General features: G+C 58.2%; 1 protein-coding gene across 1 annotated transcript; it reads left to right on the plus strand.

The window, feature by feature from the left end:
• Nucleotides 1-391: 391 nt before the first annotated feature.
• On the plus strand, nt 392-13,198 carry HM13 (histocompatibility minor 13). The gene is made up of 13 exons (XM_058036510.1): nt 392-571; nt 1,880-1,978; nt 3,196-3,278; nt 4,335-4,423; nt 5,182-5,267; nt 5,380-5,505; nt 7,348-7,405; nt 7,934-8,017; nt 8,422-8,458; nt 9,398-9,500; nt 10,278-10,363; nt 12,283-12,471; nt 13,112-13,198. The coding sequence occupies exons 1-12, from the start codon at nt 392-394 to the stop codon at nt 12,431-12,433; spliced, it is 1,182 nt and encodes a 393-aa protein (XP_057892493.1). The 3' UTR covers nt 12,434-12,471; nt 13,112-13,198.
• The last annotated feature ends 285 nt before the right edge of the window (nt 13,199-13,483 follow it).

The raw sequence follows: 13,483 nt of genomic DNA on the forward strand, positions 1-13,483 counted from the left end.
CGGCTGGGCTGGGAGCAGTCAGGGGGAGCCTCAAGAACAGGGGTGCAGATCCTTGGAAAAGGGTGAAGGGCAGGAAAACCCTGGGCGGCGCAGGACCCGCTCGGGGCGATGGCACCGGGAGCCGCCGCCTCCCCGCTGATGCTCCGGGGGGTTGCGGCAAACCGGGAGCTTTCCCCTCCTCGGGCGTTGGTTCCCTGCCCGTGACCCAGCGAGGGCCGGGCCCAGCAGGGGCGGCGGCGCGGGGCTGTGCCCTTCTCCGGGCACCGGGGAGCTCTGCCCTTCTCCGGGCACCGGGGCACCGGGGCGGGGCCGGCTTCAGCGCCGCTACGCGTGACGCACATCCGCTCGGTAAGGGGACGTGTCGGTGCGGACCGCGGTGGGAGCCGCCGCCATGGAGGAGCCCGCGGCGCACAACGGCAGCGCCGCCGGGGCCGCGCCCGGGGCCGGGACCCCCGCCCGCCCGCCCGCCACCCCCGAGGGCATGGCGCTGGCCTACGGCAGCCTCGTCCTCATGGCGCTGCTGCCCATCTTCTTCGGAGCGCTGCGCTCCGTCAGCTGCGCCAAGAGCAAGGTACCCCCGCGGCTCGGGGCAGCCGGGCCTATGGGCCGAGCCCCTCCCCAAGGGTCCCCTCCGGGCGCCCCGGGCACTGCCCCGTTCAGCTGCCCCGCACCGGCTGCTGCATGTGCCCGGCTCCGGCCCTGGGTCTGGAGACGCAGGGAGCCCCGGGGAGAGAGTTGGCTTCCCCCGGGGCTTCTGCAGCCGCTCCTCAGCGCCCCGATAAATTCACGTGCTGCAAAACACAAGCGTCCCTTGTCCCTCCTCAGGAGGAGCTGTGCGGGGGGACTCGTGTATGGCTGTGCCCCGCGGCCCTGGGGCTGGTCCCGGGGTGCCCTCCTGCCTGTACACCCTGTTCTGTCCCGGTATTCCTCTCGCCGTTCTCTGCATTTCATACCAGGGACTTCTATGCCAACAGTTGGGCTGCTGTAGCTCAGGAGGAAGGACTGGTTTACACGGTCTGATCTATTACTATTTTTAAAATCTCCTTGTGTGCCCTTAAGCCTCATATCAGAGGTTTCAGGTGATCTTGGGGGGCTTCTGGCAGCCCAGGCAGTGGGGGGCTGTGAGCAAAGCCCAGCCATGGTTCAGGGTGGGGGCTCTCATCCCTCACTCTGCAGGGAGCAGCAGGAATTTGGGCACAGCGTGACAATTGCCGTGGCCAGGATAAGCTGCACGAGGGCTTTTGAGGTGCCCTGGATCTGTGCTGGCCGCAGGTGTCTGCCTGAGTGAGATTAGATCTGTGAGCAGCAGCCAGCTGGGCCTGGAGCGGGCAGGGAACAGGCAGAAAACAGGCACCCCTCTGCCTCCTCTGAAAGCTGAAGGTCTCCCATGGGAAATGGCTTGAAAGGGGCTGGTTGACATGGTGCAAAGATGGCTTGGAAGGGGTTTATAAATTTGGGGCTTTTGAGCACGAGAAGTGTCCCAAGAGCAAGGTGAGGATGAGAAGGTGGCTGGAGAGAGCCTCGTGCACGGGGTGATCACAGATGGTGGCACAGATGGGGCTGGCTGGGCGTGAGCAGTGAGGGAGCCCAGCTTCCCTCTGGGCAGGGGAGAACAAAACAACTCCAGAACAGGATTTTTTTCCTTCTCCAGGAGGAGAAAAGCAGTAAAATTTGGCTGCCCTGGGAAGGACAAGTGCAAGGTTTGTGTTTTCCAGCTCAGGCTCTGCCTCTGACACAGCCTCACCTCCAGATATAGCAGAGGCCAGTGGGTGTTTTGTCCCTCCCAAAATCACTGTGGAGTGTTGTGTCTGTTCCCCCCTGCTCAGGTGTGAAACCAGGGCAGGGCTGATCCTTTGCTGTTCTGTCCTTCTCTCCCCAGAACTCCTCGGAGATGCCAGAGACCATTACCAGCCGAGACGCTGCTCGCTTTCCCATCGTTGCCAGTTGCACCCTCCTGGGGCTCTACCTCTTCTTTAAAGTGAGTGAAGGGCACTGGAGCTGGGGCAGGACATCCTCCTGCCTGGCAGGAGCTCCCATAATGGGGTGACTCTGGTTTTGGCCCTTAGTGTTGGGACAGAAGGTGTGAGGCTGCACAGATCGAGCTCTTCGGTGTCACCGTGCCGAGGACGTCAGTTCTTGCCTGAATTGTCACAGCTTGGGGGAAATCAGAGCCTGTTTGTGCACAGGTTGTTTCTGGAGAGCTGCCGAGGAGCAAATAGCCCTGAGCTCTTCCTGCCTCTGTGGGCCAGGCTGGCAGGGCACAGGCTGGAGCCAGAGGGTGCCAGGGTCTCTGAGGGGCAGATGCTGCTGGCTCTGTGTTGTGTTCCATGCTGTGCTCCTGGAGCCATCTCAGCTGCAGGCGTGGGGGAGCCCCTGTGTGATCAGGTGAAGACTTCTAGATGTTCAGAGCAGTCAGATGACCTGAAAAAATGGATGGGAGCTCTCAGCAGCTTGTGCTTTTGGTGGTGTGGAGAAGATGTCTTGGCCTCAAGCACCTTGGGCTGCCCATGCAGGTCTGGCACATGGCTGAGCTCCCAGAGGGGTCTGGGGAGCTGCAGCACAGAGTGGTCCTGTGGGCATGGCAGCTTCCAAGCTGCGCTGTTTTGAGATCCCTGCAAGGTGCCAGGGTGCTCCTGCCTGGCCAGGAGGTGAGTGTTAAAGTGCAGAGGGTTTAGGTGCAGTTCAGTCCCTTCTCTGTCAGTAGCTGTGTGCCATGTGCTCTCCAATTCCAGCATCCCCCTTCCAGGAGGGCACAGAGGACCCCAGGATCCCTCCACACTGGTTTATAGGGGTGTGATTCAGCAGGGGAGTGCGTCACTTGGAGGGCAGGAGTTTTAGTAATGCCCTGTTTAATTAGGGCAGGGGATGCTGCTGCTCCCCTGGGCCTGGGCAGCCCCTGGGAGCAGTGCCTCTCTCCCTGCTCTGCAGGGGAAGCTCTGGCCTCCTTTCTGCAGCACTGGAGTTATTTTTTGACCTGAGCTGCTCACAGATGCGCTACAGCTCACGGGCCTATTGTGCTTGTTCTTTGAGCACATGGCTATTTCCAACATAGTCTCCTTCAGCAAGCAGGAATTTGGGTTATTCTAGCTATTCTTCTTATTTCCCTGGAGGAGCACTGACACAGCAGCTGCCAACAGGAGCATGAGGATGGGAGGATGCTGTGGTTACTAACCCCTCTGTGGTTTTGTCTTGCAGATATTCTCTCAAGAGTACATCAATCTTCTGCTTTCCATGTATTTCTTTGTGCTGGGGATCCTGGCCCTGTCCCACACGATCAGGTACAGCACAAGGATGGGTGTGACTGGGGCAGGGCTACCTAAAGCTTCATTTTATTGGGAGAGTTTTAGAGCACCGCTGCCCTGCAGCAGAGCCAGGTCTTTGGGGTATTTGCCCAACCTATTAGGGAGCTGTCCCTTGGTGGTGGGAGCCAAAGCCCTGGGGGTCCTGGGAAGCCAGCATCCCATACACCAGCACTGGAACAAGGCAAACTCACCCTGAGGAGCTTCTCTGGCTCAGAATCACAGAATCAGAATATCCTGAGTTGCAAGGGATCCACAAGGATCAAGTCCAACTTCTGACCCTCCACAGGACAACTCCAAAAATCCCACCATGTTCCTGAGAATGTTTTCCAAACAGTTCTTGAAATCTGGCAGGCTCAGGGCCATGACCGCTTCCCTGAGGAGTCTGTAACAGTGCCCAGCCACCTTCTGGGTGAAGAGCCTTTTCTTTATATCCAGCTTAAACCCCTCTTGGCACAGTCCTTGCTGCCCTGCTGAGAGGAAAGCACAGCAGCACCCTTACTGGGATGGGTGACCCAGGCAGCTGGAGCTCCTGGTAGTGTCCCTGGCCTCTCATGGCCATGTGTGGTACGAGGTGTTGAAAGCTCAGACTGTTTCAGTAACTGAAAAAGTTGAACTGGTTTCCTGTTTGGTGAGCTCTGTGGCGTTGGGGACCAGATGCTTTCCCTAGACTGGTGCTGGGCAAGGGCTTTGCTCTGCTCCTGGCTCTGCAGCAGAGCCAGGCAGTGGTGGCACAGCCACTGCTGGGTACCCAGAGGGTTGCTGGGGGGCATAGGGCATTTGCTGGGGTCTGGGGTGGCTCCTCCTTTATTGTGGGCAATGCTCTGTTTTCTTGCCTGGAGGATTTGGGGGACTGTCACGTGTTGCCAGATCAGATCTCTGTGCAGGATGAGTTGCTGTGGCTCCTGGCAGTCCCTGATGGAGCAGATGGTGTTTCCCCTCTTGGGAGGGGGTGTGGGGCCCCTCAAACACAGAGGTGCTGGGCAGCTTGTGGGGTTTCTGTCGAACTGCCCTTCTCTACACCTCTCGTTTCAGCCCCATGATGAACAGATTCTTCCCTGCAAATTTCCCCAACAAACAGTACCAGCTCCTCTTCACCCAGGGCTCCGGGGAGAGCAAGGAGGGTACGTTGGCTTTCCTGTCTTTCAGGGGAGCCTGAATGTTTTCTGCCTTTACTGTTCCTTTTTTTTTTTTTTTTTCCCTTTTTTGGTCTTATTACTCTCAGCCCATTGAAACAACCTTCTCAAAGGCTCGCCTCTTGCTCCCCACTGGGCTTCCATAGCCACTGTGAGCCCCACGTGTCCCTGCAGAGCTGGGCTGGCACTCGGTGCTGCCTCTGCCTGGCAGGGAGAGCCCAGAAACACCTCCCAGAGTGCTGTGGGGATGGAGCTGTGGCTGTCATTAAATGCACAGCTTTTATTTAAGCCCCTTGGAAAGCATAGGCCTGACTGGTTTGTGCTGCCTTATCTGGGCCAGATCTTTGCACTGGCAGAAGATGCTTTGATAAGTATCCTGCCCTGTAGTAGCTTTACTGATAAGGGAGTATTTCTGGTGATACCATCAGGAGTTAACTGGCACAGGAAGAAGGAGAAGATTTGTCTCTCCCTGCCTTAGGCAGTGCCTGAATCCAATTTCCTTATTGACAGCAGGACCGTGGATGCTGTCCATGTGCAGAATCTGGCTGAAGGAGAAGGTCTGAGCTTTGCAGAGCCCCCTGCTCATTCCCAGGCAGTTCACACATGTGTGCCATGGGTACAGTCCCCTTGTTTGGGACAGAGCACTGAGCTCTGGGCTCCCCAGCTGTGGAATCACTCATCTCAGCCCTGTGTGGGAAGGGGAGCTCCCAGCCTGCCCCAAGTCTGACTTCTCTGTTTTCTTGCAGAAATAGTGAATTATGAGTTTGACACCAAGGATCTCGTGTGCCTGGCCTTGAGCAGTGTTGTGGGGGTCTGGTACCTGCTGAGAAAGGTAAGTGAGGCCCAGCTGGGGGCTGGGCTGGATCAGACACTGACTCATTTCCATGCAGGGTGGGGGTTCCATGTACAGCAGGACCCAGATCTCCTTTTCCTCTCCTTCTCAGCACTGGATTGCCAACAATCTCTTCGGGCTGGCATTCTCCCTCAACGGGGTGGAGCTGCTGCACCTGAACAACGTCAGCACTGGCTGCATCTTGCTTGGGGGCCTCTTCATCTACGATGTGTTCTGGGTAAGCAGGAGCATTCTGCAGGCCACTGGTGGAAGTGTGTGCCTGGCATTCTGCCTTTCTGGAGGCACCACGCTGGCTGGACACACACTTGGAGTCACAATTTTTGGTTTCTCAGCCCAGAGGGTGTGGCAGGGTTGATGACAGAATCCACAGAGGCAGAATGTGGCTCATCAAGTGTGTTTTCTTTTATTCTCTCACTCAGAGAGCCAAGGGCTGGCAGGGACCTCATCAGAGCTATTGTGGGGTACTCAGTGTGTGTCATATCTGGTCCTGTATTCCCAACTATGGTCTCCCCAAGGCCTGACAGCTGTTGGGTGGGTTGGAGGCTGCTCTGGGGCACGCTCAGCCTGCCTGTATGAGCTGTGCCTTGGCTCTGTCATCTGCTGGTTTCCTTAGTGTCCTTCTGTTCTCTTGCACAGAGGACCAGACCCTGGAATACCTCCAGTCCCTTCTCCTCAGCCAGTGCTGCACCCTAACTTTTTTCATTTTGAGGTTTTCCTTATTTCTTGCAGTGCATTTGAGCTGCTTTTGTAGAGGAAAGGGGGTGGGGAAGGCAGGAATGCAGTCGTGTGCTCTGCTCCATGCATGAGAGAATGCTTCTCCTTGTAATGTCCGTGTTCCCCAGCCCTTCCTGCTGCCTCCACCTTCTGAATCACCATGTTTCCAAATGTCTGAGAGCCTTGTGTACACTGAGGTCTGTCCAGCAGCTCTGCAGCTGCCTGTGTAATCCCTCCATATTTATGCCTGGCTACTGTGGGTTGTTTTGTCCTTGGCTGGTGGTGCCTCTGTTTCCCAGGCTCGTTAACAGTCTGGGCTCTGTGGTTTTTTAGCCTGTGGGCCACTTCCTGTGCAGCTCTCAGCTGGAGAGGCTCAGCCTTCTGCCTTGGTACACCTGGTGCCCCAGGCCCTGCTTAGTGTGTGAGTGTCTTCCCAGTGCTTTGGGGACACTGAGTGCACCCCTCTGCTCTCCACTTGCTGGCTGTGTCTCACCTTGGCTTCCCCATGGATCAGAGCAGTGCTGGAGACTTAGGGAAGGGCTGCCTTGAAGTGGAGGCCCTGGTACTGTGCCCCTCTGCAGGAGCTGGTCACTTGGCTCTTGGCATGGATTCAATCATAGTGGCAATCCCAGGAGGGTTTCAAGGAGGAATGAGATCTCAATGGGTTGATGCTGTTGCCCCCACATAACTGGGGGATACACATGATGCTTTTCCCTGATCCCAGTGTCGAGTCCTGTCACTCCATGGCAGTGCTCAGAGCTTGCTGCACCTTATGGGAGTTAATCTGATGCTTTAAGATTTCCCTTTAATCCAAAGCCCCAGGATTTTGCTCACCCAGTGCTAACCAGCACCTGTTTTTGTGCCTGCTGGACTGGAGGCTTAGAGATGGCAAGGTGCAGAGATCAGAGTGGCTGCCCTCAGTGTTTACAGTCCACCCCCAAACGCTGCCAGTATTTACAGCAGACAGGGCCATGCAAGTAAATGACCTCAGAGCAAACTGCAGCTCATCTGACACTTGCCCCTGCCCCAGGTGGCAGCTCCTGCCCTCCAATTGGATGTTACATGGAGCTGACTGATTAAAGCTGAGCTGAGGAGGTGCAGGGCTGGGTGGTGGGCAGCAGCTCTGCCATGTGAGTGCTGTCCCCATGCTGCTCTGAGAGCAGGACAGCCGTGAAGCAGCCACCTCCCCCAGACTATGGGCTTGCTTGCAGGACTCCTGTGCCCACATTTTGGCAGGTCAGTGGCTATTTTCTGCCACTCCTGGCCCTGGGGTGAGGCTGTAGCTGAGCATTGTGTGTGTGTGTTCCTGTGCAGCTGTGGTCACCTTGGTCTCCTTCTGCTCTAGGTCTTTGGCACCAACGTGATGGTGACAGTTGCCAAATCGTTTGAGGCCCCAATAAAACGTGAGTAGATCTTCCCTGTGTGCTGGGCTCCTTTTTGCTGCAAGCCCTGCCCCATGCACCCTCCACCTCTGGGGACAGTTCAGGCTGGGATGTGTACAGGAACATCCTAGTGACCCCTCCTCCCTGTCACTGGCCAGCCTCAAGCCAAGGCAGGTCTCTGGAAAGGGATGGTTTGCAGTGCCCTGCTCTGTCTGGGTCACTCTGTGTCTTTGGAGTGTGCAATTCCACCTACTTATAGAAACAGTCCATACCAAATTAAAAAAAAAAAAAAAATCAAAAAAATCTCACAGAGCCCCAAAACAGCAGAAGGGCTGAACTGGTGCTGTTGTGGTGAATGCCGTAGTTTGGTCCCTGGTTTCTTGTTCTGGAATTGTCCCAGAAAGAGCAAGGAAAGCTACAGGGAAGGAGGGTGCTGAGGGCAGGGACAGGTCCCTTGCCCTGCTCTGGTCCCTGTTTGCCAGGCCCGGTGGGGCTGGGGTCTGCTCAGTGGGGACAGTCCCCTCACTGTTCCTCACTCTGCTCCTGCAGTGGTTTTCCCTCAGGACCTGCTGGAGAAGGGGCTGGACGCCGACAACTTCGCCATGCTGGGACTGGGAGACATTGTCATTCCGGGTGAGGACAGGAGAGGGGGAGGACGGGTCTGGGGTCTGCTTTGAGGGGGCTGCGGGGAGCCGAGCAGTGCCTGGCTCTGCCCTCGGCCGGGCGCGGTGTCCCGGCGTGTCGGGAGTGTCCCCGCAGGTCCCGGAGTGTCCCGGTGTGTCGGGAGTGTCCCCGCAGGTCCGGGCGCTGTCCCGGTGCCGCGTGCCACGAGAGGGCACTGTCACCCCGAGCACGGCACCGAGCGCCGCGGCTGCTGCCCTGCCTCCCTCAGCCCGCCCTGCCCTCCAGCTCCTCGCCGTCCCTTCCCTGCCCCTCGCTGTCCCTGTCCTGCCCCTCCAGCCCCTCGCCGTCCCTGCCCTGCTCCTCTGTCCCTCCTGTGCCACTTGCAGCCCCTCACTGTTTCCTTCTCCCTGCAGGGATCTTCATTGCCTTGCTGCTGCGGTTTGATATCAGGTGAGCAGGCAGCAGGGAAGGGTCTCTGGCAGGTTGGATCTTGCAGCATATTTGAGCTGCTTTTGTGGAGGAAAAAAAGGGAAGGGGGAGCCAGGAGTGCAGTCGTGTGCTCCCTTCTGGAGTTGGGTGTGGAGACACACCAGGGGTGTAAGGAAAAGCTCTTGGAAGAGGGAGCTGGCTCTGTGGGTGTGTCCTGAGCACTGGGGTTAGTGGTTGAGTTCAAGCATAGGGATGGGGATCAGGACAGCAGCACACAGCAGCCCCCCAGAGCCTCAGCAGCTCCCTGGAACCAAGGAGTGCAGGGCAGTGACAGTGTGGGAAAGAGCCAGGAGTGCTGGCACCTGGGAATGCTTATGTGGATGCAGATGGGTGCCTGGCAGTGCTGGCTGCCTCCAGGTTCCACTGATGTTGGAGGAAGCAGCTCCTTCCCAGGCAGGGAAGCTGCACCTCCAGCTGGGCTGCAGCAGTTGCCCCACACTGAAAGGCTCTGGGGAGCAGGGTGCTCTGTGACCGTGGTGGTGTGGCCCCACTCCCGCTGCTCTTGCACAGACCAGAGGGTCTGTGCCAGCTCTTCCAGGTGTTACCACCCACATCCTGCCTGCACCTGCTGGGAATCCCAGTTCCTGCAGCCTGCCCCTTGATAAAATAGTAACTGCTGAGAGCCAGGGACAGGTTTCACCAAGACAATGGGACCTGCTCCCTGGGTCCTAGCCCTAATTCCTCTCTTCCCAGTTGCCATCCAGCAACAATCACTTGCCTTCTTCCCTTCCCCAGCCCCTCACCTGGGTATTACTGCCTTCAGTCCCAGGGGCTGCACTGGCAGAGCATTGCTCTGCACACTCCATTGTGGTGGGAGATGCCCAAGAGCACCAGGCCAACTGCATTTTGGCCACTGACATTCCAGACCAGAGGTCATTGAGCTCTTCCCTTTCCCTACAGCCTGAAGAAGAACACGCACACGTATTTCTACACCAGCTTTGTGGCCTACATCTTTGGGCTGGGCCTCACCATATTCATCATGCACATCTTCAAGCATGCCCAGGTGAGCTCCACCCTGCTTGCCTCCTGTGGATGCACATCCAAGTGGGTCAGGTCAGCTTGGCCACAAAGTTCCTACATCCTGCCAGGAAAAAGTGGATTTATTTCTTCTCTTGGCTTTGATTTTCTAGTGCTTGTCTGTACCTTTCCCTTCCCAAAGCTCCTGTGCCCAGCTGGGACAGAGCTTGCTTGGGGCAAGGCTCCTTGTTTCCAACAGCAGCCCCTCAGCCAGGGGCCCTGTGTTTTTTGGCTCTTTAGCAAAGCTGCCCTGAGCACCAGGGCTGTGCTGCAGGAGGCTCTGGGAGCCCATACACTGTGGTCTGCAGAGGGGCTCTCAGTGTGTTCATGGCTCACTGGGACCTCACAGTGAAGATTTTCACAGAATCCCGGAATGGTTTGGGAAGGGACCTCAGAGACCATCTTGTTTCAACTCCCGTGCCATGGGCAGAGACACCAACCACTAGACCAGTCTGCTCCACGCCCTGTTCCAGCCTGGCCTTGAACACTTCCAGGCACTGAACATCCACAGCTTCTCTGGGCAGCTTGTGCCAGGATCTCACCACCCTCACGGGAAAGAATTTCCTCCTAGTATCCAATCCAGCTTCATGCTGCTGCAGCTCTAACTTAGCTCTTGGAGCTGCTTTTTGGGGTGTTAGCTCCCCGTGTAGCCGAAGGGATGCAGGATTGTGGGTGCAGAGGGGACAAGGCCATGAGCTCACCTTGCACTCTTCCCTCAGGGTGATTTGTGGTTTGGTTTAACAGTTGTTTTCCTTCCCCACAGCCTGCGCTGCTCTACCTGGTCCCTGCCTGCATTGGATTCCCGCTTTTGGTGGCCTTGGCAAAGGGAGAAGTAACTGAAATGTTCAGGTGAGCCTCAGCTGCCCTTGGAGCTGTTTTGCCGGCGGGCTGGAGCCCGTGAAGCGTGCAGATGTTCCCACGGCCGGGCACAGCTGGAGGGACGGGTTCACGTGGGCACGCTCTGGGTGTGCCCCGGCTCGTGCGTGGGTGGAGGGAGCTGAGCTGTGTTGGGACACGCCGGGCCTGGCTGCAGCCCCTCCCAGGAGCTGTGCTCTGCTACCAGCAGGCAGCACCTGGGGTTGCCTTACGCCCCAGTGACAGACTCTTCCCGTGAGCTGGCAGGCAGGGGAGGGTGGGACTGCACACCTGGTGTGGAGATACTTGGTCATTGTGTCCCAGGGGCTGTGGGTGGGGAGATACGGAGCCAGAGCAGGCTGTGAGAGCAGCCAAGGCCGGTTGGAGCACATCCCAACCTCCCCAACTGGGCACAGTCTCCTGGTTTGTAGTATTCTCCCTGCCCCAGAGACTGTGGGTACAGAGGAGGGGGGACTGGGCTGTTGTGCTCAGCTGTTCTTGGAGCCTGTCCAGGCTGTCAGTGGGCAGCTCTGGCCTCCTGCCTGAGAGCTGTTTCTCTGTCATGCTGGAGAATTGGTGGTGGCTCAGCACAGTGATGATGGTTGATGCAGAGGAGGGAGGGGAACATCCTAAAGCAGGGCAGTGTACCCTCCAGCCTCCCCAGTGCCCCAGTCTGGGGAGTGTTCCTGAGCTCCCAGCCTCCTCAGAGGGAAACTGGAAGCCAGCTGTCCTCCCTCCCCTCCCCTCCCCTCCCCTGGGAGATGCAGGTATGCATGTTCCCAGCGGCTCTCAGCTGGGCCGTCCCCAGCCCTGCCGCACCTGCCCCTCCTTTGATGTTTGCTTCTGACAATGCTGCTGCAGGCACTGAGTGTCCTGGGATCGTCCTTCCTGTGCACCTGGGATCCTGCAGCCGCTTTCCCCAGTGCTGTGACTCACCAGCTGACAGCAGCAGCAGCTCCTGCCAGGAAACTGGGGAGAGATGAGCTGTGAGGCCGGGCCCACTGGGCAGCAAGGAGCGCAGGGGGCCTGGCAGCCAGGGGCCAGTGCCCTCCCAGAGCAGTAGCACAAGCTGCTCCAGCAGCTAAGTGTTGCCAGGGCAAGAGCAGGATGCTGGAGGGTTGCAAACTTGATGGCCCCAGGGGGCCAGACCTCCCTTGAAGTGGCTCCAGTTGCAGGCAGAGGAAGTGGGATTCGGAGGGACCGATGCCTGGAGGGCAGTGGCTCCCACCGCAGGAATCCCACCAGGTGTAGGTTGCTCTGCTGTGGTGCTTTGGTGTGCCCTGATCCTCCCTGGAGCTGTCAGTTCCTGTGGCCTCTGCCTGCCCATGGTGTCTCACAGCAGTGAGGGTCTGCAGGCAGGGTGGGAGTGAGCAGGTCTGTGCTGCAGGCCCAGGGAAGGGGTGCTGGTGGAGCAGAGGTCGGTGACATTGGGATCAGTTCCGTGGCTCTCAGCCTTGCCAAACCTCCCTAGGCTGGGCAGGAAGCTCCCTCAGCAGTGGAAACCCATCCTGCTCCCCACATCTGCTGTGGGCACGCTGTCCTCGAGTGGCAGGACAGGGTCTGCTGCATCTCTCTGTCACCTGCCCAGTCCCTGGGCTGCTCCCCTGCCACCTCCCCACTGCCCAGGCTTGCTCTCCCTAGGTTCTGGCTGCCTGGCTCTGCTCATGCCAGTGGGAGCTGTCTTATCCCTGAGTTTCAGTGCTCACTTTTCCATGCTGCAGCCCTGTCCTGGAGTCTGCAGGCAAGGAGAGGCCAGGGGGTGCCAGCAGGTGAAGGGGGATGCCAGGCTTCCTGCACAGGGCGGTGCATTCTCGGCGCTCTCACTCCAAAACTCTTCTGCTTTTTCTCTCTCCCCCCCCTCCCCTCCTTTCTGTCCTTGTCTTTTCCCTTCCTGCTTCCTCTCTCTCCTGCAGCTATGAATCCTCTGCTGAAATCTTGCCTCACACACCAAGACTTACCCACTTCCCCACGGTGTCTGGCTCACCGGCCAGCCTGGCTGATTCCATGCAGCAGAAACTGTCCTGTCCCCGCCGACGCCGGCAGCAGAGCCCCAGTGCCATGTAGCACTGCCACCAGGGCCCCTTGTCTGTCGCTCTGGCCAGGTAGGGACAGGTCCTGGCTCTCCCTGGCCCAAGCTCTCCCTATTCCCAGCTCCCCTCACTCTGTGGGCAGAGGCTGGAGCTGTTGCTGCGCTGCTGTGGGCCGGCTTCTCTGCCATTCTGAGAGAGAACACTGGGAAGGGCAAAAAGATTTGACATCCCAGACTTTGTCCTTTCTGTTTGGAGCAGCATTCCCATCTCCTCAGCCAGAGCCCTGGGGCCACTGCTGGAGGGGGTTTGCAGCCAGAGGAGTGAGACCCTGGGAGGGAACGCTGCTGTTGGTCTTGCTGCAGTTCCCCTGTTAACCGGCGCCGCTGGCACCAGTGCTCAGCCAAGGAAAGCATGTGCTATCCAGGATATCCAGTAGTGCTCTTGGGAGCAAGGACAGATCCCTGGGCACAGAGCTGGCCCCTGGCTGGGTCCACCCTGCCCTTGGAGGTGTCTTGGGGGGATGCAGCCCTCATCTCCCTGCCTGGGCTCTGCCCCATGGGGCTTCCTGTGCCGGGTGCTGATGGCTGGAGCCCACCTTGTCCTCAACAGCAGCAGGGCAGAAGCTGAGGCCACAGGCTGGGCTGTCCCCGTGTGGCACAGGGCTCTGTTCCCAGGGAAGAGCTGGCCCCACTCATGTCCCTCTTGTCCCCAGCTACGAGGAGAGCTCAACCCCCAAGGAGGCAGCAGGAGCTTCCAAAGAAGAGCCAACAGAAGCCTCCAAGAAGGAGAAGTGACCTTGCCCGTGGGCTGTGCCCGGTGCTGCTGGGCTGGGGCCCTTCAAGACCCTTTGCAAGTGACAGACGACGAAACAATTGTGCAAGAGCATCGTGTTGTGTGTGTCGGAGCAGCCACCCAGGTGGGGTATCGATGTATGCCGGTTTTTAAATTTTGTATTGTGCATTTGCTTTCTCTCATATTAAACCATATTGAAGGAAGGAGTGTTGGTGTGGCCGTGCCCCTGCTCAGCCAGCACTGGGATTGGCATCAGTTTACCTGCCTTCTCCCACTGGAGCTGGTGGCTATT

The sequence above is a fragment of the Melospiza georgiana genome, chromosome 17 (genome assembly GCF_028018845.1).
Source record: "Melospiza georgiana isolate bMelGeo1 chromosome 17, bMelGeo1.pri, whole genome shotgun sequence".
In the NCBI taxonomy this organism is placed as follows: domain Eukaryota; kingdom Metazoa; phylum Chordata; class Aves; order Passeriformes; family Passerellidae; genus Melospiza; species Melospiza georgiana.

Coding starts and splice junctions, on each gene's coding strand:
- HM13 (XM_058036510.1), top strand. CDS start 392: ATGGAGGAGCCCGCGGCGCACAACGGCAGCGCCGCCGGGGCCGCGCCC. Junction 5,506..7,347: donor TCATCTACGATGTGTTCTGG/GTAAGCAGGAGC, acceptor CTTCTGCTCTAG/GTCTTTGGCACCAACGTGAT. Junction 8,459..9,397: donor CTGCTGCGGTTTGATATCAG/GTGAGCAGGCAG, acceptor CTTTCCCTACAG/CCTGAAGAAGAACACGCACA.